Below are 23,945 nucleotides of genomic sequence, written 5' to 3'. Positions count from 1 at the left end.
TAATTATAGCAAATAGTTATTAATTTTTGTCCCTAATTATTATGAGGGTGGCTAAAAATATTTTAATCATGACTTTTAACTGTGAAAAATAACTTTTTTCACAGTAGAAAAATTAATTTTTGCAAATTTTATTCAATTTTGATTAATAATAATTATCTATTATGTATTTAGTCATAACAATTAATATTATAATTAATAATATTTTTTTCCCTAGTGTAATGGATTACGATTTGATTTGATGTTCATATCAAAGCATTAAAACAAACAAGCGTTTAAATGTTTCAAAGAAGTAGCCAATATATATTTTCAATATGCATGACATTATTATTAAATAATAAGTATCTAAATATATTAAACATCCAAAAATATATATATTATAGATTTATAATTAATTTAATATTCTAAAATAATATCTTATGCAACAAAAAGTTATGTTTTTTTTAACAAAGAAAAAATTCATTTTATTTTTTATCTTTATTCCATTTTTGAATTTATTCCTTTAATGTACTAATCCATTCATACATACGAATCAATCAGTAAAAGAAACATAACATTTAACTATAACTAATGTCATGGTTAATAACAAATAGTCGTAGCAAATAATATTTTTATGGTGAAAAAATTATTTTTAATTTTATTTAACCATAGTTAATAATACTAATTTACCCTTTTTTTTAGTCAAAGGCACTAATATTAATTCTTTTTTCTAGTGAATTGACCATAAAATGATTACTACAATAGTTTCACTGACCACCATTTGTAAGAATAAAGCACCTTTCTTTTTAGGGTAAATTATAATTGCATTCGTTCTATCCTATTTTTATACTTTGCCAATCAAATTTTTCTTTTTTGTTTGTTAACATAACACTCAATTTTATGAAATTTACACTTTGTCATATATGATCCTATTTTTTTTAATTGACTTTTCTACCAAAAAAACATCACATATTGTGTATATTTGAAAAACATCACATTATATAATCCTTAAATACCACATGTACACTGCAAGTGATCTCTAACAAAAAAAAAATTATTAAAAATAATTATAAATAATAAAATACAAAAATTTATAAATTAAAATGATAAATTAAAAAAAAATTAAACAATAAAATATAAAAACGATCGTAATTCAATTACCAAAATATAATTAAGACTTCTTTTTACATAAGAATAGAATAGTGACGCGGTTTCCGAATAAAGAGCGGCAATAGAAAGTAGTAAAATCTAGAACTGATGGTCAACAACATGAACCCACATGATGTCTTTAATAATGTAATTGCACCATCTGGAAGTCGATATTGTCCATATGGATATGGATATGGATGTGGAGGGACCCTCCACAATTATTTTCAGCCGCCGCATACTTCTAAAAAAAATATAAGTAAATAAGCTTAGATTTCACTTAATACCATTACTTATTTTCGTTTTCTTGTTTCTCTTAAAATAAATGCTTCGATAATCTCATAAAATTTATATGTTCTTCTTAGTTCATAGGAAATAAAACACTTTAATTTGATCAAATTTAAATGAAATTTTCAAACAATAAAATTTTACCTAGAATTAGCAAATAAAATCTTGCATGGGACAACTAACAATCTAGTTTATTGAAATTTTTTTTACCCAAATCAAGTCTAGCAAAATCAAACTAATTACATTGAATGCTTAATATACTTATTATGTGATTGATCGTGTTTTTTGAAATGTACATTACCACATAATAAATATATTATAATTATTGTATAACTGGTTTTGATTTGACCAAATCTAGTCGGAATTAAAAAAATTTCTATCTCTGAATAACACCAAAGAGATATATATATGTGTGTGTGTGTTGGTTTCTTTTTTTTTTTTTTACTTATATTAAGGATAGGAAAAGATAATATTAATATTTGTCCATATTCTTGCAATATAAATAATGTTGTGGGCTCTTATTTTATTTTTATTCATTCTAGAAAAATATTAAATAAAATACAAAATCAAATAATTCAAAATATAGTTTTTATTTTTATCTTTTTCTCTATAATTTTTTTTAAAAGAAAAATAGAAAAGGCAACTGGCAAAAAGCATATAACAACTGGTTTGGGAAAATTCTCATTCGTTATACGCGCGCAGCGCCCGTCAGCAGCCAATGAACACCAACTTTGACTTACCCAAATTTACAACAATGCCACTTATGGAACTCTATAAAGAACCGTCCACTTCCACTTCAAAACACCAACTCATCCTTTGATTTATATCAATATCCAATACAATCCACAATGGCTTATTCCCGCTACTCAATCCTATTCTTCCTTGCCATTCTCATTTCTGCTTCCAATGCGCAAAATGGTCTGATCCTCCCCATCCGCAAAGACGCCAAAACCTCCCAATTCTACACCACAGTAGAATTGGGCAGCAACCGAGCTGCCATTACCCCCATCATCGACCTCGGGGCCCAATTCTCTTGGTTCCAATGCGACAATTATGTCTCCTCCACCTACTCCCCTATCCCATGTCGTACACGGAAATGTGATATCGTCGGAGGGATCGGGTGCATCAGCTGCGATGGGCCCCTACGCCCTGGCTGCAGCAACGACACATGTCCTGCTTCCGCTTTCAACCCGTTCCAGGATGTTCTTGTATCTGAATTTTTCGGTGAGGATACACTTTACGCCAAGAATCAGCAGCCGGTGCCCGAGTACATCTTTTCCTGCATGCAATCAAGATTCATGGAGGGCCTAGCCAGTGGCGCTAATGGGTTGGTGGGCCTGGCCAGGACTGAGATTTCTTTACACAAACAAGTGGCCAACAAATTCAACTTGCCCAACAGGTTCTCAGTTTGCTTACCATCTTCTGGACTTGGGAAACTGTCGATTGGAGGACCATCCTCATCGACCATATCGACAATCTCAAAGTCGCTTAAGGCCACTCCCTTGATTGTAAACCCTGTCAGCACTGCTCCTGCTTACGCAGTGGGCGATCCGTCCGATGAGTATTTCATCGATGTTAAATCCATCAGGGTCGACGGGGAAACCCTGTCAGTCAAGAATTCCTACTTTTCCATTGACAAGGATGGCGTAGGAGGAACGAAAATCAGCACCATACAGAATTTTACAGCTCTCCATAACTCCATCTACAAGCCTTTGGCACGGGCTTTCACGAAAGCGGCTGCCGATATGAAAATCAAAAGCGTGGCAGCAGTGGAGCCATTCAGAGCCTGTTTTAGCTCAGACTCAATTTCCAGGACCCCTGCAGGGCCGTCTGTGCCAACAATTGATCTGGTTTTGCCCGGAAATGACCTTTACTGGAGGATTCATGGAGCCAACTCAATGGTTGAGGTTAATCAGAGAACAACATGCCTTGCGTTTGTGGACGGAGGGTCGAACCCAAGAACTTCAGTTGTGATCGGGGCGCATCAGTTGGAGGAGAATTTCTTGGAGTTTGATCTCGTTTCATCCCAGCTTAAGTTCAGTTCTTCTCTTCTGGTCCAGAACCAAAGCTGTTCCAGACTTTAAGCTTACTAATATTTCTGAAGATGTCTGTAATAATTTTAATACTTGTTTTCATCATGTTTGCTGCTAGCTGTATTACAAGCGTTGTTGTTTCTTAATTAATGTGAGTTGTAACTGATTGATGTCTTATTTAGTTTGAACTTAATCTGCAAGATGATAGTAATAAAGATTAAAAGGTTTTCAGTTAATTTGTTGATATATAGCCCGACGGATCTTCTCATGTTTTCGACTTCCTACCGGATGTATTATTATTTGTCTCATTCTATAATCTATATAAGTTATTATAATTTTGTGATTTTAATTGTTTATTGAATTGATGTTAATTTGTTTACTGATTTCTTAATTATATTAATGTATTAGTTGAATTCGATATATTACTAAAAAAAATAAAGAAAGAAAAAGAAGAACTCCTTTTCTCAATTCTTCATTACCCTTATCTAATTAATGAAAGTGAGTGGATGGAAAAAATTGCAAAAAAGTAGACAAAATAATTAAGTATCTAAATATATTAAAGGGTAAATTATAACCACGTCTCTTAAGATTTTTTATAATTATAGTACATTCAAATAGTTTGAAAAATTATTAATACTTTTCTGATTGTAATGTCGGTGTGACAATGAGCCTATTCCCTTAGATTTTAATTCAATTTTTGTAAAATTATGAATTATAATTTTATATACTTTTTAAAAATTTATAAAATATTGTTCTGAACTAATATTTTCAATGAATTATTTACTTAAACCGCCTTGAGATTTATTTAAAAAGAATTCCAAATATTTTATTTTTAAAAAAAATCATCAAAGATCAAAGTAGTAATTTTATGTTGCCGTCTAAGGACTACATAATTAATTTCTATTTGAGGAGAATATTTGTTACTTTTCAAACAACGATATGATATCTTTAATTATGTCAAATTTTACGAGATGTATCTGTAATTTACCCTATATATTAAAACATCCAAAAAATATTGTAAAATTTATAATTAATTAACTATTCTAAAATAATATCTTTTGCAACCAAAAAGATATTTTTTTGACAAAAAAAAAAAAGTTCTGTTACTATATATTTTTTCCAAACATATAAACAAGTGTATTTAAAAAAAAAAAAGATTCAATTACTTTTCATATTCTTTTGACGTGTGAAATATAAAAATGATATATTAAAATAATTCATTTTTCACCTTTATTTTATTTTTAAATTCATTCTATTCACATACAAATCGAATCACACATACCAATTGACCCAAAAATAATTTTACTAAAAAGAAAAGTAAAAACTTTATGTAGTTTGAAAAAATCAAATAACATAATTATACCGTACCAACACAATACAAATCTAACCACTAGTTCCAATGTATTTCTTAAAAATTGATCACTTAAATTAAGTATGATCGAATTAAATTAATTATATAATCAGTGTGATATATTTGTCATTATTGACTTATTTTATTTTAATTATACATCAATAACACGATAAATATATTACACTTATTATATAATTAATTTTAATTTGATCAAACTTTGAATTAGGATATCCCTATAAGATAATACTATACTATTTGTTTTATCTAATATATACCGACGCCGTTATAGACTGGCAATAGAAAGTAAGTACTTATAATCTAAGATTTGATGGCCAACATGAACCCACATGATGTCTTTAAATAATGTTAATTAGAATACCTTGCATGGGAATAAACAATCTATATATATATATATATATATATATGTCTGTTTGATTTCTTTTTTTAATTGTCTTAAGGACAGGAAAAGATAATAGAATTAAATACATTTTGCATCCTAAACTATGTATAAAATATGTTTACATTCCTAAATTATAAAATGTAACAAAATAGCCCTCATAATGTGGACCAACGATGACCTTATTATTTGCACCCCTAAATAAAGTCTATTACACTCCTCAATATAATTTGAATTATTATAAAAATATTATTTAAAATAAACACTATCCATAATTTATAATTTTTAATATTATAAAATATAGAATCTGTATAAAGTTTAAAAATTTATAATTCTTTATATTCTTACATAACTGGTAAAAAAAATTATATAATTTTTTTCTTGTATTGTTATATATTATTTTTTTAAAATAAATATTAATAAATTATAAAATATTACATCGAACATATATATATATATATATATATTGTACAACATGCAAATTTATAATATAACTTTATAAGTTAAACCACATACTTTTTGTATAATATTATATGCATTTATATATATTTATATGTACTTTTTTTAACATAAAGTATTTACTTTGTAAAATATATTTGCACATATTGAGCTTATAAATGTTGTGGGGTCTTATTTTATTTTTGTTCATTCTCCAGATTAATGTTAAATAAAATACAAAATCAAATAATTCAAAATATAGTTTTTATTTTTATCTTTTTCTCCATATTGTATTTTTAAAAGATAGAAGGCAACTGGCAAAAGCATGTACAACTGGTAACTGGTTCCTGGTTTAGGAAGAATTCTCATTCGTTAAACGCAGCGCCCATCGGCAGCCAATGAACACCAACTTTGACTAACTCAAAATTTACAACAATGCCACTGACCGGATTCTATAAATAGCCGTCCTCCAGCCCCACTTCAAAACACCAACTCATCCCTTCATTTGTATCAATATCCAATACAATCCATAATGGCTTCTTCCCACTGCTCAATCCTCTTCCTCCTTGCCATTCTCATTTCTGCTTCCAGTGCGCAAAATGGCCTGATCCTCCCCATCCGTAAAGACGCCAAAACCTCTCAATTCTACACCACAGTAGAATTGGGCAGCAACCGAGCTGCCATTACCCCCATCATCGACCTCGGGGCCCAATTATCTTGGTTCCAATGCGACAATTATGTCTCCTCCACCTACTCCCCTATCCCATGTGGCTCACGGAAATGTGAGATCGCCGGAGGGTCCGGGTGCGTGAGCTGCAATGGGCCCCTACGCCCTGGCTGCACCAACGACACATGTAGTGCTCCCGCTTTCAACCCGTTCCAGGATGTTTTTGTAGCTGAATTTTTCGGTGAGGATACACTTTACGCCAAGAATCAGCAGCCGGTGCCCGAGTACATCTTTTCCTGCATGGAATCAAGATTCATGGAGGGCCTAGCCACTGGCGCTAATGGGCTGGTGGGCCTGGCCAGGACTGAGATCTCTTTACACAAACAAGTGGCCAACAAGTTCAACCTTCCCAACAGGTTTTCAGTTTGTTTTCCATCTTCTGGACTCGGGAAATTGTCGATTGGAGGACCATCCTCATCGACCATTTCGACAATCTCAAAGTCGCTTAAGGCCACTCCCTTGATTGTAAACCCTGTCAGCACTGCTCCTGCTTTCACAGTGGGCGATCCGTCTGATGAGTATTTCATCGATGTGAAATCCATCAGGGTCGGCGGGGAAACCCTGTCTGTCAAGAATTCCTACTTTTCCATCGACAAGGATGGCGTAGGGGGAACGAAAATCAGCACCATACATAATTTTACAGCTCTCCATAACTCCATCTACAAGCCTTTGGCACGGGCTTTCACTAAAGCGGCGGCCGATATGAAAATCAAAAGCGTGGCAGCAGTGGAACCATTCAGGGCCTGTTTTAGCTCAGACTCAATTTCCAAGACCCCTGCAGGGCCGTCTGTGCCAACAATCGATCTGGTTTTGCCCGGAAATGACCTTTACTGGAGGATTCATGGAGCCAACTCAATGGTTGAGGTTAATCAGAGAACAACATGCCTTGCTTTTGTGGACGGAGGGTCGAACCCAAGAACTTCAGTTGTGATCGGGGCGCATCAGTTGGAGGAGAATTTCTTGGAGTTTGATCTCGTTTCTTCCCAGCTTAAGTTCAGTTCTTCTCTTTTGGTCCAGAACCAAAGCTGTTCCAGACTTTAAGCTTGTTAATGTTTTTGAAGATGTCTGTAATAATTTTCATTAATTCTTGTTTTCGTCATGTTTGTTGTAAGCTGTATTACAAGAGTTGTTGTTTCTTAATTAATGTAAGTTGTAACTGATTGGTGTCTTAGTTTTAATTTTATCTGCAAGATGGCAGTAATAAAGATTGAAAGATTTTCAGTTAATTTCTTGATATATAGCCTGAGAGGTCTTCTCATGTATTTCTCCTTCTAATTTAATCCACATATGTTACTGCTCAGAACTACCTTTTCTTAATTCTTCATTACTCTATCTAATTAATGCATAATGATTTAAGATATTCCGAAGCATAGAATTTATGAGATTTCAGTAAGTAGCAAATAAATGAATAAGTACAATATTTGTTCAAGAATAATTGTCAAACAAAAAATTCCCTAAATATTCTGAAAAATATGGTTCTAATAATTAGATGTGCACGGCACATTTGATATATATGCACAAATATATATATATATATATAATTCAATATCACTTACTAAATTTTTTGTTGTAAGAAAAATAATAATATAAAAATAATTATGATAAAAGATAAATAATTTTAAAAGAGAATATTTGAAGTACGAAAAAGAGAAAAAATTATATACTAACTAAATATAAATAATTATTTTAAAAAATAAGTTTTACCATTTATAGATAGTGGGTGAAAACTGGAAGCTAGTGGGTCGGGGGGAAAAAAAGAACCAGCCTTAGTATAGGATGTGTAGTGAAAGAGCAGGGGGACCCTCCAGGGACTTCTCCAGCAGCCATGATCACAACACTTGCCTCTATTTCATTTCTCCTCATTCTAACTACCTTCCAGGGACCTGATTCATGTTAAACTTAGCTCAATGAAATTAGCTACGGGATATCTTTTACACAGCACAATAATTATAAAAGAGACATCTCGATAAGTTCTTGAAATAAAAATTAGAGAAATATCGTGGTTTTGCTTTTTGTTTGAGAGAAACAGGGATGATTAATTACCTATTATACAATGCTTATGACAACCAAGATATGGCTCCATACTTGATAACAATCCAATCTTTACACCCATGAAGGGAATAATCCCATCTCCACACAACTCAATGGCTAGAGACAAAGGCACACAATTTATTTATTATGATGGACTCTAGGCCATTTCTTAAAAGCAGCCATTCTTGAATACCAACTTTAACAACCAACAGTTGCCTGGAATTCCATTCTTTTAATTTGTTTTTGATGGGTACTGAAATCCCATTCTTGGAGTACTATAAATATTCATACTACGATCTCAACTTTCATCACGAAACATTCACTTCATAATCCAAACTCAATCCAATGGCTTCTTTCAGTTCCTCCCTTTTCTTCCTTGCTATCCTCTTTTCTGCTGCCCATGCTCAACATGGCCTTGTCCTTCCCATTCAGAAGGACGCGAAAACATCTCAATTCTACGCCACAATACAGATGGGCAGCAACCGAACCAAAATCAACACTGTCATCGATCTCGGGGCACAATTCTTGTGGTTTGCTTGCAATGATTACGCATCCACCACATATGCTCCAATCCCCTGTGGATCGAGCAAATGTGAGACTGCTAGGGGAATGGGCTGTGTGAGCTGCAATCTGCCCCCACGCCCTGGATGCACCAACGACACTTGCGCCTCCCCTGCCTACAACCCATTCCAAGATGCTCTCGTCGCTGAAGGTTTTGCAGAGGACACATTGTACTCCAAAAATCAGGTAGCAGTCCCCCAATTTCTCTTCTCTTGCATGGACAGCGGGTATCTAGAGGGCCTAGCGACGGGTGCCACCGGACTGTTAGGCCTCGCCAGGACTGAAATCTCTTTTCACAAACAAGTGACGGGCAAGTTGAACTTGCTTGACAAATTCTCCCTCTGCCTCCCTTCGTCAGGATTGGGTAAGTTGTCGATCGGCCCATCTGCAAAATCAGGCATCCCGAAATCGCTCAAGTCCACGCCCCTGATCATAAACCCCGTCAGCAATGCCCCGATTTCTTCGGAAAATGAACCATCGGATGAGTATTTCATTGACGTTAAATCCATTAAGGTCGGCGGGAAAACCTTGTCTGTCAAGGATTCTTACTTTTCCATCGACAAAAATGGAGTCGGGGGCACGAAAATCAGCACTATACAGAACTATACAGCTCTTCACAATTCCATCTACAAGCCATTGACCAGGGCCTTTGTGAAGGCGGCATCCAACATGAAGATTAAGCGCGTGGCGGCTATTCCGCCATTCAGGGCCTGTTTCAGCTCAGACTCTATTTCCAAGACCACGGCGGGGCCGTCTGCGCCAACCATTGATTTGGTTTTGCCTGGAAATGATGTGTACTGGAGGATAAACGGAGGCAACTCGTTGGTTGAGATTGATCAGAAAACAACCTGCCTTGCGTTTGTGGATGGAGGTTCAAATACAAGAACGTCGATCGTGATCGGGGCGCATCAGTTGGAGGAGAACTTGTTGGAGTTTGATCTGGTTTCTTCCCAGCTTCGATTCAGTTCTTCACTTTTGGTTCAGAACAAGAGTTGTTCCCGCCTTTAAGATTTTTGGATGTCTTTCCTTGTTTCATGCATCGTTCCTTTTTCTTTGATAAGAAATCTTGACTCTGGAATCAGAAAGATACAAAAATAAGATGCTCGAATAAATTTATTATTAAATATTTAATATCTTATGAACTATAGTTAAGAATTTAATTATTATGAAATTAAAGTTGAACATTCTTACTAGAAATACACATGTATGTATAGCTAAACGGAGTACAAAAATATATTCGGATTGCTTGCAAGTATTTATGAATTGATTTTGATTGGCTTAGGAAAACAAAGTTGAGTTTTGGAGGGTCTGAAAAGTGTATTAAAAGATGTAATTTAATATTGGGTATTATTTTTCAAAATAGTGCCAAAAAATATTTGATATTATTGTTTGAAGGTACAAAAATTAGAGTGAAGGAGTGGTGGAATGTAGAAAAATGTGAAATTTCGTGAGGAAAATACTAAAAAGGGAAAGAAAATGAAGCATCTTTGTTGTGTGAGTGAGTAATTAGCTTAGTTATTTTGTTGATAGGTTGATTGAGTATTTTAGGGGTTGGTTGGAGATGTTTGAAATATTCTGAATTTTTTTTCAATGTCTATTTTTCAAGAAATGGTGTTTATTCAACTTTTAGGCTATGCTCCAACTTCTAAGAGACATGCCAGCAAGATTTTATCGAGTCGGTTGAATTTAGAATATACAAATATAAGTAATTTCGTTCAAATAATTATTTGAAGAAGAGTAAATACTGTATATTTATTTCCTAATATAGAAGAGTAGATAACATATTTTTTATAATTACACATTTTTCATGATTTTATGATTATTTTACATTCTTTTTTAACTAAAATATTCTAAATCATGTGGATTTATTGCATTTCCAACTCAAAACATTTGATAAGGTGCAAAGATGACAAAATTGAGCTAAAAACGGAAATTGAAAGCACCCAAAGATGGAAGGAATAATTTATGACAACTTTGCAAGCAGACTAAACGTGCTCACGCTCAGTGGTCCAGTCACTGCTGAAAAAAAAAGAAAGAAAGATGCGATTTGCATGAAAGGAAAAGGAATTATTTGCTACAATTTTGGAAAAAATCTCTTAAATATTTGGTCGATGTAATAGAATGATTTATTATTTTTTTAGGATAAGTTATGTACTTAACCACCCCTATGTCTAGGTTCATAGGATGCTTTTAGTATAAATAAGGGGACCTCTCAATTCCATAGGGAGATATTGAATTCAATTGATGATTTTATCTTAAAATTTTTCTTTAGTTTTAATTCATTACCTAGTTGTTAATAGAATTCCAATTCTTCTTAGTATTCATGTTATTCTCTGTGCTCTCTTACTACAAATATCTGATTTATGAATAATGCGGTTGGTTGTTCATTATCAAGAAGGTTTGTTTTGCTAATTGAACTTCACAAATCTGTGTAATTATTTGTTTAGTTTGATACTCAGTAGCAACATAACATGATTAATTATATCAAAATAGTTAGTTATGTTATGGGGAATGAATGATCAAACTTAAATGAATTATCCTCGTAGGAATTTGTTAGTTAGAATCAGGCCTTCCTGATCCTTAATATTGTTCATAGATTAAATCTTGTAGACGTTCCCAAGGTTGTTTATTGATTAGGGATCTAGCAAACGATCGTACTTTGGCTGACGAAAAGGTAAGGAAAGGTGATGTCGTTAGGTCGTACCAATGATCATAGCTGATTTATTTATTTGAACGAGCGTTATATTTGCACCAATGATCAACCCACGGAATCAAGCATGAACCCAACTTTAACCGGAAAAGTCTTTTCTATATCTACATCTCCTAATTTTATTAACTTTCTAGTTTAATTTAGTTTTTATTTACTCTCTTTTACAATCAAACCCTCTAATTATTTTTATTTTCAAAGGAACCAACTTAAAACTAATTCGTGAGGAATCAATCCTACTCTCACTTCTATAAAATATTTATAAATATTATTTTTGATGATCACGACACCAATTTATTTTTATGACACGCAGAGGCAGTGGTATTCCATATCCAAAGTGGTCATGCCTGACGTGGCTCTTACTCAAACAGGGTGGTCCATGTCAAGAATGTGGATATGCTTAAGAATATCTTTTTCGTACACATTGAGATTGATCATTGACCGGTTCATAATCATCAGTATATGGCAATAATATGTAAAGGATGTGCCAGTTGGAAGAAGGTGATAACCGCACCTGCTTTTATTCCAAATAAATAATATTATTTTATACTCGTCATTGTTAATTAATTAGAATTATTACTTTAACTCGTGATTAGGCAAAGAGATCACTACATTAATTAACCATGAGTATTGATGGGGCCTCCCCCTCAAGCTCGTCAACCCATGTGTATTGAATCATTTTGCATCTATATGTATTGAACAATTTAGTTCGGTCCGACCTAAATATATTTGAATTTTTTTATATTTAGATTTGAACTCAAAAAATATACCTATTTGAAACTCATTGACAAAAGCGATACGTCCTACTAGATATTTCTCATACATGGTTCATAATTTTTTCGAACATTTGAAAGAAATAAAATTGGTAGCTGGATCGCAATATTCTCTATGTATATGGGTATTAACTTTAATCATGTGTTAAAAGATAAAATGGAAAATGCTATCTGTTATTATTCCCAATCAATTATATGTTATGATCATACTTAAACAATAATCAAAGTAAAAGATTAAAATCAGAGCATATACACAAGAAAAGTAAAGCATCATTTCTTTTTGAAAAATATCATGAGTATGAGCAAAATGATAAAAAAAAAAAATCTTTTCCAAATTAAAATTTAATCAAATAAAATTAATTACAGAACAAACCATCAATTACTTTACAAATATCATATGTAATTAGTTGGGGTGCAACGTGATCAAATTTGAACTAAAATTTGCGGCAAAGTGAGTGGGGTGGTATAGAAATCTAGTCAGCTAAATCAAGAAGAATCCGAAATAGGCGCTAGGGCTTATCCTTATGCAATTCTATCTAACATTGGAAAATGACCCCATAAGTCAACAACCACATTCTGTACCCTTTTAAAATCTCAGCCTGCGGCATTCCGCCACAAACACACATATCATTCAGATCTACAGACTCTTTTCCAACTGTTCTTTTCTTCTGCGATGGCTGCCTCTGATGACTTCGTTCTATTGTTTGTTCTCATTTTTCTTGTTTCTGGCTCAGTTTCTCAGAACCCCATCTTGCCGAAAGCTGGAATTATTCCGGTTACAAAAGATTTCTCGACTCTTCAATATGTTGCTGATGTTTTAGTGGGTGAAAATCTTGCGCCTGTCAAGCTTGTGGTGGATCTTAATGGCCCTTTTGTTTGGGTTGACTGTGAGGTCCACTCTGTTTCTGCATCTCAGCAGCCCGTCGAGAGTTGTTCTCTTAAGTGTTCAATGGCGAAGCCCATTAGTGGTTGCTCCAGGCCTGGTGGTGGGGCGGTGCACGACTCCAAGATTTGTACTTTACAAGCGGAAAATACTATTGCAAGAATGTCTACATCTGTAGAGTTGAAGGAAGACAGGATGGCTATTGAATTCTGGGATGGGACGGGTTCAGGTTCATTTGCCAGAAGTGAGAAGTTCTTGTTCTCATGTGCGCCAAATTTGTTGCTGAAAGGGTTAGCTAATGGTGCCAAAGGCATGTTAGGGCTGGGGAATTCAAGAATTTCATTTCCATCACAATTTTCCAGCACATTTGGCTTCTTCCAGAGGAAATTCTCCTTGTGTTTGTCCCCATCGGATGGTGCAGTTTTCCTAGGTGGGAACCCTTTAGGGAGTGAGGTCTCAAGTTCAATGATGTACACTCCCCTCATTTCCAAGAAAGACGGTTTACAAGAAGGATATTACATGAATGTGAAGTCCATCAAGATTTCTGGTAAGAAATTGTCTTTGCATCACTTAGGGCTTCTCAGCACGAAAATAAGTACTGTTGTTCCTTACACCACCATGGAGAGCAAGATTTATGGCACATTTGTTGAGGCTTATGTCAAAGCTGCTACTTCAATGAACTTGACTTTAGTGACACCTGTGGCTCCATTTGAAATCTGTTTCAGTTCCAAAGGAGTGGAAAACCAAAGAATTGGCCCAAATGTGCCCATTATTGATCTTATTTTGCAGAGTGAGATGGTGAAGTGGAGGATTTATGGCAGGAATTCAATGGTTCCTGTTAGTGATGAAGTCATGTGTTTGGCATTCTTGGATGGAGGTTTGAGTCCAAAGGACTCCATTGTTATTGGAGGCTATCAGATAGAGGATTATCTTTTGGAATTTAACTTGGGAAATTCCATGCTTGGATTTTCTTCATCATTGTTAATGGGGCAGAAAGGCTGCTCCGACTTTGAAGCATCTGTTATGTCCAGGGAGATTTTCTAATTTAGTGAGCAGAAAGCAAATTTAGGTTAGTTCCCACTTTATACAGTTGTGGGATTGTAATTCTCATCTTTTGATGCTTGTAAGCATGTAAAAAGAGTTGCATAGGTTAGTTCTCTAGCTATCTTGAGAATTATTGAGCAGTGTTCAGGAGAATGTTTTCAGTTTGTTCAAGTTCTCCTCACTTTAAACCTCTGTCGTATCACACATAGGTAAATTCACATGAAACAGGCTCAAAGGCAGAGGTTGTATGTAGTTCTATATTGTTCCAACTGTTGCAAACTAAGATGACATGTAATTTCCTGGAATTCTTGTTCTGTTTCTGCGACACAAGCATCGTGATTACTTGAATTTCATTTGAGATGATTTGTTCAGTCATATGTTTGATCGTACTTAAGTTCCTTCATAGGTGACAAGTTGAAACTGATACGGCAACAACAAACACTGTCCAAACTCGGCTGATAAAAGGGGCTTAATCTACTTCTACCTTCCCTTCAAACTTGTGATCAGCTAATCATAATTGAGTGGCCCTATTATATATTACAAATTGGACTATATTTCTACTTTCTTTTAAATGTTACGCAATTTAAGACCATTTAACCGACAGACACGGTCCAAGCATGGACCTTCCAAGCACTCAGGGGGCCTTATTGCTATGGGCTGTCATGTGAAATAAACTCATGAAGTTTTCTGCATTGCAGCCCACAGAGTATGAACAATCTTAGAGTTGACTCCTCGGATTTCTGCTGTCTAGTTCAGGTATCGGAGGTTGTAAAAGTATGGAATTTGGAAATTCTAATTCTAATCAATACACGGATATCCCATTGCCAGGTTTGTCTCTGCAAATGCTTCAAAAGAGGTATGGGATTCATAGGATAAAGTCATTAAATATTGGACACCGGAAAGGTTATAATAGCTTTTGAACTCTGTAAGGATTCAAAAGTAGCCTTCTTTGAGCAAAATAATAGAGGCTCTGCAAGGGATTAAGGCAATTCACGAGGGAATGCAGAAAACTGTTGAAGAATTTTTCGCAGAAACCCACAGCATTACATTATTCAGTAGACCAGTAATCTTTAAACGAAAATCCACTGGAATAAGCTTTTGGTCTACAACGATATAGTCAAAGAGATTATTCTAATTTAACTGCGTTTTCCAGGTTTCTCGAACGCAGATAACAGCAGCTAATATTTTATAAAGATTGAAAACCAATTTAGAATTGGTTTCCTGTTCCCAATATATGCTCTATCTCTATAAAAGAAGATTTAGAAAGAATCCGAGATACAATTCCATTTTCTTTCGACAGGCTTTCTCAGTTCCAACGTATTGCTGCTATATTTAGATAAGTTTTTGCCACGTGCAAAGAGCCCACTTGCATGAATTAAACCCGCTATATATATGGCACCACATCTTTCAATCTTCATCAGTTTGCATAGAAATTTTTCATTTCCCTTACCCAAATGATGTCTTCCTCTTCCTCCATTCTACTATGTCTTGTTTTCTCCCTTTTTCTTTCCATCTCTCCCAGCACAGCCCGAACACCTGGAAAACCTTCTCGGCCCCAAGCTCTCGTCCTTGCTGTTACCAAAGACCCATCCACCAGCCAATACTTAACCACCATCCGCCAGAGAACCCCTCTTAGGCCCGTCAAGTTAACAGTCGATGTTGGCGGGAAAGCCTTGTGGGTGGCTTGTGATCGTAGTGAGTACATCAGTTCCACTTACAAGCCCGCTCTCTGCGGCTCCCCGCAATGCAGACTTGCCAAGTCTAAGTCTTGCGACGACTGCTGGGACGGGCCGAGGCCTGGTTGCAACAACGAAACATGCTCCAACGTGGTCTACAACACGGTGGAAAAATCAGGTCAGATTGGAGAGGTGGCCACTGATGTTCTGGCCCTCCAATCGACTGACGGGTCGAATCCTGGAAGGCTTGTTCGGGTTCCCAACTTTCTATTTTCTTGTGGTTCCCTGTTTCTTGGGGAGAAACTGGCCAATGGAGCGAAAGGGATTGCTGGATTTGGTAGAACCGAGACCTCACTCCCCTCACTCTTATCAAGGGCCTTAGGTGTGCGTAAAAAGTTCGCAATATGCTTGAGTTCATCAGTGGGTGTGGCCTTTCTTGGCGACGGACCTTATGTATTGCTCCCGAGTGTTACAGTCTCAGATCGACTCATTTACACCCCGCTTCTTACTAATCCTGTTAGCACTGTGCGCCCTATCATTGAGAAGTTCCCTGATTATACTTGGCCTTCAATGGAGTACTTCATCGGAGTGGAATCCATAAAAGTCAATACAAAAACTGTGCCAGTGAGCCAGGCTTTGCTAAAATTCAACGCGAAAGGCAATGGTGGCACGAAGATAAGCACGGTCGAGCCTTACACCGTATTGCACACATCAATCTACAATGCAATCACAAAAGCATTCGTCAAGGCAATATCCAAGGTCCCTAGAGTGAACCCGGTGCCGCCATTTGGGACATGCTACAAGGCATCGAGCCTTGGGAGCACACGTCTAGGCCCAGGGGTACCTGCAATCGAGCTCGTGCTCCAAAACAATGTGACATGGATGATTTTCGGTGCCAATTCAATGGTTTATTTGAATAACAGTGAGGTGGCTTGCCTGGCATTTGTGGATGGAGGTAAGAAGCCTAGGACTTCCATTGTCTTAGGAGGGCACCAACTTCAGGACAACTTGGTGGAGTTCGATGTGGAGGGATCAAGGCTCGGGTTCAGCTCTACTTTGTTGGGCCGTCAAACGACGTGCGGCAACTTCAATTTTACTACTAAAGTTTGAAACTGTAATTAGTAGGAGTACTGAGTTGGCCGTGCCTGCAATCTTCCAGGTTTCTTAGTTTGAGTGTCTTCTCTGTTTTTGGCTATGGGGAAATAAATGTAACAGTTCCTTCTGCTGCAATCTGTGCTGTTGGTATGCAAGATTAATGTTCTGTGGAATTGTATTAAGATATGCTGCAAATTCTACTCACAGGGTTGAACTTCTATCTTTTGTGATAATAATCACTAACAGAATAGGAACTTGAAATTTCGAGCTAAACGAGTTTGGCCGATAAAAAAGGCTCAGTTGTACATTCATTGTAGCACACGCCATTCTCCATTTCCGACAGATTTTATAAAATTGTCGAAGCCTAAATATGCGGGGCCGTTTTATCATTTTTAATAGGTTTTCTCTCCAAATCTGAATTTCCCATAATTAATCCTAAAAAAAGTCAAATTATGTTTTGTCAAAGATTGCTGCTCTGACTTTAGAAAATAATTGAGCCAAATAAGTAGTCAAATTGCCAGTTGTCACTTGTCAGAGATCAACAGGTCATACTTCAAAGCTATCCATCTCAAGATAATCAAAGACTACTGCAGCCCATGGAATGGAAAGATAGCTTCCTAACTTCCTAATACTATCAACTCAGACATCAATCAAGATCTTCAAATGCTTAACGGAATGAAGAAGCCCATGATCACTATCAGTCTGCTGAATCTTTTCATTCTTTTCCTGATCTTCACCCACAATAAAGCCTCAGCTCAACCTTACACTACATTGGTTGCACCTGTCAAGAAGGATGCCACCACTTCTCTCTATACAATAATCCTGAACTCCAACGAACGCTATGTGGTTGACCTCAGTGCTCCTTTCTCGTGGCAACGCTGCCCCTTGCACCACTACCCCCGGGTGGCTTGCGTGTCTACTGAATGCTTCCAAGCCCAGTATCTCTTGTCACCCTCTTGCCCCCTACCATATACTATGTCAACAACAAGGCCATGTACTTGTATGGTTACTCCTATAAATCCCAGAACCAAATCCTGTGCCTTAGCTCAATTGACCTCAACCAATCTCACGATATCGTGGACTGATGGTGCCAATCCCACGGCCAAGATTACCTTCAGTGATCGATATTTATCATGTGCTCCGGCATCCCTTCTTTATTCCCTTCCAAGAGGAATAGTAGGCCTGGCAAGCCTTTCTTGGGCTCCTTTAGCTCTACCAGCTCAGTTCTCTCCTCCATTTCTTGGAGTCAGTAGAAAATTTGCAATTTGTTTGCCAAGCACAAGTTCAGGCAATGGGGTGGTTTTCTTTGGTGATGGACCGTATAATCTTCTTCCTCTAACAAAGTTTGATGTATCAAGTCTTTTATCTTACACTACGCTCCTCAAAAATCCCAAGTCTGCAGATTACTTCATTGGCATCAAGGCCTTATCCATAAGTGGGAATTCCATCGCACAGTCTCCATACGAGGGAATCAAGATTAGTACTGTTGTACCTTATACTACGTTTAGGACCGATATCTATGAACTCTTTCTCAAGTTTTTCAAAAAGGCAATGAAGGGCATTCCTAGGACTAAGAAGGTGAGTCCATTTAGTACATGTTTCAATGCTAGTGCAATTGGTTTCAGTCGGGTTGGCTTGCATGTACCTCAGATTGACTTGGAGTTTGCCAACGGCAAGAATTGGACTATATATGGAGCAAATTCCATGAAGCAAGTTGGTGGAGATTCAGCATGCCTTGCATTTTTAGATGGTGGAAAAACTCCAGAACACTCAATTGTGATCGGATCGTTCCAGTTGGAGGATAACTTGTTGCTGTTTGATCTTGATGAATCAAGGCTGGGTTTCAGTTCTTCGTTGTACTTTGAGAGGATAACATGTGGTAGCTTCAATTTTACAACTAGGGTTTGAGCTTATGTTGTACAAAGCAAATGATGCAACCATTGATCAGCAATTGAAGTAAATGCTTATGTACTATCCTGTTTGGTTTGTTTGTTGAACTATCAGATCAGGCATCAGACACAGCCGGATCATATAACCAAGAAAATCATTAGTGCTGCAATATCAGATGTTTTAATGTACTTTTGAACTGTTTTCTTTACAGTGTAATCCATTAAAGATAATTTTAAAAGATTGTCAAGATAAGGCCTTATGGTTTGGACCACATCCCACAAGATCAATCTATGCAAAACTTATCTTAATTTTCTGAAATACAAATTGTTTAAAGAATGCACAAGAATTTGCTGATCTTGTTACGTGCCTGTTCTCACATACGTGCAAATCTCTGATTCACTTCTGTTCCTGCAGATGCAACGCACGTGAGAAAGTCGGTAGTGATGTTACTTACATACCAAAACTATTACTCTAGGTAGTAGATAACTGAGAAGCAGTTAGACAGATACCGTCAACCTGACTTATTTACATCGACACTGAAGAAGCATGAGTAACTTTTTCATGTAGAATATGGGAGCAACACAAGTATTGTGTGGTTAAGCCAACAGCCCCATTTCCAGCTTCCCACAGTTTCTTCCCTTCAGTTAAAAGCTTAAGCAGTGTGAATTAACAGATAATCTGCAACATCCCCACTACCACCTTCTCAATATGGAAGTATGCGAACATACTCAAGAAATGCAAATTTAAAGACTATATTCAAATTAGGCAGTGAAACTAGTGCAGCAAAAGTCAAATCATGAAAGCCCCATTTCAAGATTCATCATCTGCCGATATTTCAAACAGAGCATCGACAAGTAGCCAGCCTAAAAACAACCGAGAATTGGGGTACATCACTACGTCAAGCAATGGAAATGTTGCAAGAAATTACCATTTCTTGAAGTTTCCTAATCAAATAAATACAAGTCTCGTCAGAAAGGTAAGAAGACGATGAAAACCTCCAATATTTTGTCAGAATGAATTCAAACAGAAAGGCCTTGATATGATCTGAAACCACAGGTCTTGGCAGAGGCATTAGGAACATTCATCTTGATGTTTTGCATTGGTGGGATCGTTGCAAACATGCGTTTCATGGGAGTAGAAGCAGGGCTACTGGAATATGCAGCAACTGCAGGTTTAACGGTTACAGTCATAGTTTTCTCCATAGGCTCCATCTCAGGTGCTCATGTTAATCCTGCCGTCACAATAGCTTTCGCAGCTGTTGGCCCATTCCCATGGTCTGAGGTAAAAAGTTTCCATCACGAACCACGATTCTGGGTGAACTCATCTTTGTAAGAAACAAAGTTATCCGTTTCTCATTTTCTTTTATTGAAGGTTCCATTCTATGTCCTTGCACAAGTTGGTGGTTCTGTTTTGGCAACATACACAGGAAAATTAGTTTACAGTATTAAACCAGAGGTTATGATGACAAGACCACTCCACGGGTGCACGTCGGCCTTTTGTGTGGAGCTCATCTCAACCTTCATCATTCTGTTCTTATCCACATCCTTAATCAGTGAACCACAATCTGTAAGAATCTAATACATACTTCACCTTAGTATTGCATCACAAGAATCCAATATTGTCTCCATAAAAATCTCTTTTCTAAATTCATCATAATCGCATTAGCCATCTCTCGTTTCCAAGTCATATAATTTTCCTGCATAGTTAGTACAATAAGTAACGCAAGTTTTGCAGCTAGGACCGTTATCCGGATTTGTTGCTGGAGTTGCCATTTCTCTAGGAGTGCTAATCTCCGGGTAAAAACTCATCTCAAAGCATCAGAATTCATCTGTTTGACTAAACTGTCATCGTTTTATGTCGAACACAGGCCTGTCTCGGGGGGGTCGATGAATCCAGCAAGATCACTAGGACCCGCACTTGTTTCTTGGAGATTTGATCACTTATGGATATATGTTGTAGCCCCTACAATAGGAGCTATTGCCGGTGTTCTCACCTACCGGATTTTACGACTACAAGGCTGGTCATGCAAACCTGATCCTTCACTTAGAACCCTTCAGTCCAGTCAGAGCTCCTTGCATTAGATGTTTTACCAACAACAACAAGATATACATACATAGCTTGGTCATTTTTCAATCTGTGAATGAATAAAGATGGAAAATATGAAGTTAGATATGTATGACTTAGAACTATAATGGTAGTGCAAATTTCTGTTGTGGGAGTTGGGTTCTTGTTGTTCTGACAATACATACTTAGTTTAGGAATAAGGTGTGATCTTCTATGATGTGTTTTCTGCAGTTGTTTTATGCTTTTCAGACATCAGAAATTACACTTGGGCCCACTAAAGCCTATGAATGGCCCAGATCTTATTTCGGGCTTAGCCGTGACCAAGAAGAGCCCAGCCCAATCTGAGTTATATAGATTTTCCCTAAATAAACAATTTTGCCTTTTATTGAGGTTTTGAATGAATGTATGGCTTTTTATTTTTCAAATCCATATAACATTCATAGTATAAATCTTGTCGTCTTTATTTGTCCATTCACTCATAAAAAATTCTCTAATATTTCTTTTTCCTCGTCCTCAAACTAAAACTATACCTTCACCCTTAATTTGTGTCATAATCGGACATGAGTATTTAATTCCTTAGTTTTCTCTCTATTTTCCATGATTAACGAAGCCTGAGATGGACAACCAGCGTAACAACAACTTGTGCTGAGCTAAAACGGCATATACTCATAAAAATACATGAAAACAAACATTTACTCCGAAGAAGAAAAGGTCTAATTATGACAGCAAGAAAACCCTTTTTTCATATCAAGATACCATTGATTGTTGGCAAAGAATTAGACAAATCTTGGAGTATTGTCAGCTCTTGCATACTTTAATGTTACTAAAAATAAGAGTGTCACTTTAGAAGTAATTAAAGTAATAATGGGTTCCTTTCAAACAAGTAATACTGGAAATTCATGATGTCAAAGTGCCTCTTGGAGGGTAAACAAATGATGTCTCCCATCCAACAACTTAGGCAAATCAAATATTTCAAGCACTCCGACAGAACTCCTGGATTTGAAACTGGGGCTGAGAGTAATCGAAACCTAATACTTGATTCAGTGAAAATTGAGTTATAGTGATAAAATCATGTAAATTTTCAGCAAATGTTGCGAGAATGGGAGATGATGAAAATGTTGGAGAGCCACTAAGAACCTTGGTTGTTGATGAGCTGACTCGAATCCAATGGACAAAGCATGAGTTGATCAAGACATGGACATGTGAATATTTAAATGGTCCAATCTCCAACAAGTATGGGAACATCTGCACCCCAAAGAAAAGGGCCTTTTCTTGAGTTTGAAAACGAAGTCGTATTTATCCTCAAATTTTCCCTTTTTTTTTTTTGCTATAAATAAATTACAATTCAGATACTTTATTTTAATTTAATATCTTAAATATGTTTTAAAAATGTATAATTAATTGTGCAAGTATATTTCCGAAGGGAAGCCAAGGTCAATGGAAATTGGACGAAGATGTGGTTCGCACTCGTCTACAGTGACACTATTAACAAAACACATAGCTCTGTCCTGATCATGAGTGATTGTGGTTGCCCCCCACCCCACTTTGCTACAGTTAGAAAACTTTTTCTAGATTTATTTGGTTGGCGTCGAAAAAAGACGCTATTATTAATTGGGCCGTTTGTTTTTATTCATTTTTGCGAAAAATGAAATATGTTTGAATTGTATGTTCAAATTTATGCTTATAAGTGTAAGAAATAAGAAATTGTTTGGATTTAATTGTATTTTAAATTTTTAGTATAATTGAAGAGAATAAATAAACTATGTGGCTTATAAGTGTATTCGAGAAAGTGAACCTAAGTTACATATTTTTATCGGCATTTGGTCGTCTTAATGGAATTAGACTAAATAAATAAATTTTCGAAATATTAAAATAGTCTAATACTTCTGCGTTTCAGGAGCTCGTCCTTTATATTGGAGATTACGTCACTCAAATTTTTTGTCGATAATCTATATTCCTATACTTTTATTTTTTTTTCTTAAATATGAATATATTACTGCAAAAAAATCATTATATTTTTCATAAATAAAAAATCTGATTTTATTGGATGGAGAAAAAATTCTAGTAGTGTTTGACACTATTAGTAGTGCATATTAACTTGAAGGGCCCCTCAAACTTAGGGTCTTTGACAGGAACCGACAGCCACCCGTTTCCCGCACGAGTCCACTCCCTCTTCATAATCTTTTCATTTGAATACCTCAAGATCATGAAATTAGACTCATGCCCTTACTTTTTATTGAAATTCCAATTCAATACTCATAACTTCTTATCTTTCTCTGTTAGAAGTTTATAAACTTCTAATATTTTATTTTTAAATCTTATAAACTCGTTCGTTCAAAAATTCATTACAATCTTTACAAAATCCTCATAAACTCTATAAATATTATAAAAAAAACATTTTAAAAAATTATACACTCATTTAAATACGTTTTAAATAGTATATAAATAATATATATATATATATATATATAATATGTGAAGACTCAAAGTTCAAGAACTCACTGTTCACTATCAGAAGAGATACTTTAGATTTAGGTCTTTCTAGATTTTTAATCCAATAAAAAAATGAATAAATATCAAGAAGTATATGTGGTTGTGGCTGGGGGTGCACAATAGTTAAGTGAGGGGTACCCACAAATTAGTATTCCTCCATAAATGAATATGACAAAATAAGATAAAGAGGAAAGAGTGAGCGTCAATCGCCCATACCATCATCATCATCATCATCAAAACCTGGGGCCACAGCCCAATACCGTGGGCGTCACCGTCACCTACCTGTACTCCCACACCTCACTCCTCTTTATTACCCTTCCCACTATTTCTTTCAAATTTTTTTCTCAATAAAACTATTTAATCATTTTTTTA

General features: G+C 35.9%; 3 protein-coding genes and 4 pseudogenes across 3 annotated transcripts; all 7 read left to right on the top strand.

Moving 5' to 3' along the window:
* Positions 1 to 2,205: 2,205 nt before the first annotated feature.
* On the top strand, positions 2,206 to 3,679 carry LOC105171586 (putative aspartic proteinase GIP2 pseudogene; annotated as a pseudogene).
* A 2,427-nt stretch (positions 3,680 to 6,106) lies between these two features.
* LOC105171585 (putative aspartic proteinase GIP2 pseudogene) lies at positions 6,107 to 7,582 on the top strand (annotated as a pseudogene).
* A 1,100-nt stretch (positions 7,583 to 8,682) lies between these two features.
* LOC105171584 (putative aspartic proteinase GIP2 pseudogene) lies at positions 8,683 to 10,079 on the top strand (annotated as a pseudogene).
* Positions 10,080 to 13,026: 2,947 nt separating this feature from the next.
* On the top strand, positions 13,027 to 14,660 carry LOC105171390 (putative aspartic proteinase GIP2). The gene has a single exon (XM_011092489.3). The coding sequence runs from the start codon at positions 13,102 to 13,104 to the stop codon at positions 14,353 to 14,355; it is 1,254 nt and encodes a 417-aa protein (XP_011090791.1). The 5' UTR covers positions 13,027 to 13,101; the 3' UTR covers positions 14,356 to 14,660.
* A 984-nt stretch (positions 14,661 to 15,644) lies between these two features.
* LOC105171389 (putative aspartic proteinase GIP2 pseudogene) lies at positions 15,645 to 17,299 on the top strand (annotated as a pseudogene).
* A 153-nt stretch (positions 17,300 to 17,452) lies between these two features.
* LOC105171583 (chitinase CLP) lies at positions 17,453 to 19,100 on the top strand. Its single transcript, XM_020697267.2, has 2 exons — positions 17,453 to 18,704; positions 18,777 to 19,100. The coding sequence occupies exons 1-2, from the start codon at positions 17,790 to 17,792 to the stop codon at positions 19,032 to 19,034; spliced, it is 1,173 nt and encodes a 390-aa protein (XP_020552926.1). The 5' UTR covers positions 17,453 to 17,789; the 3' UTR covers positions 19,035 to 19,100.
* A 147-nt stretch (positions 19,101 to 19,247) lies between these two features.
* Positions 19,248 to 21,521, top strand: NIP7;1 (NOD26-like intrinsic protein 7;1). The gene is made up of 5 exons (XM_011092486.3): positions 19,248 to 19,992; positions 20,073 to 20,297; positions 20,388 to 20,582; positions 20,751 to 20,812; positions 20,884 to 21,521. The coding sequence occupies exons 1-5, from the start codon at positions 19,813 to 19,815 to the stop codon at positions 21,095 to 21,097; spliced, it is 876 nt and encodes a 291-aa protein (XP_011090788.1). The 5' UTR covers positions 19,248 to 19,812; the 3' UTR covers positions 21,098 to 21,521.
* Positions 21,522 to 23,945: the final 2,424 nt, after the last annotated feature.

Source organism: Sesamum indicum, linkage group LG10 (genome assembly GCF_026168435.1).
Source record: "Sesamum indicum cultivar Baizhima isolate 11 linkage group LG10, ASM2616843v1, whole genome shotgun sequence".
NCBI classification, from domain to species: Eukaryota; Viridiplantae; Streptophyta; class Magnoliopsida; order Lamiales; family Pedaliaceae; genus Sesamum; species Sesamum indicum.
The sequence above is the reverse complement of the archived record's forward strand: the minus strand, read 5'-3'. Positions and strand labels throughout refer to the sequence as shown.

Coding starts and splice junctions, on each gene's coding strand:
- LOC105171390 (XM_011092489.3), top strand. CDS start 13,102: ATGGCTGCCTCTGATGACTTCGTTCTATTGTTTGTTCTCATTTTTCTT.
- LOC105171583 (XM_020697267.2), top strand. CDS start 17,790: ATGCTTAACGGAATGAAGAAGCCCATGATCACTATCAGTCTGCTGAAT. Junction 18,705..18,776: donor GCATTCCTAGGACTAAGAAG/GTGAGTCCATTT, acceptor CATGTACCTCAG/ATTGACTTGGAGTTTGCCAA.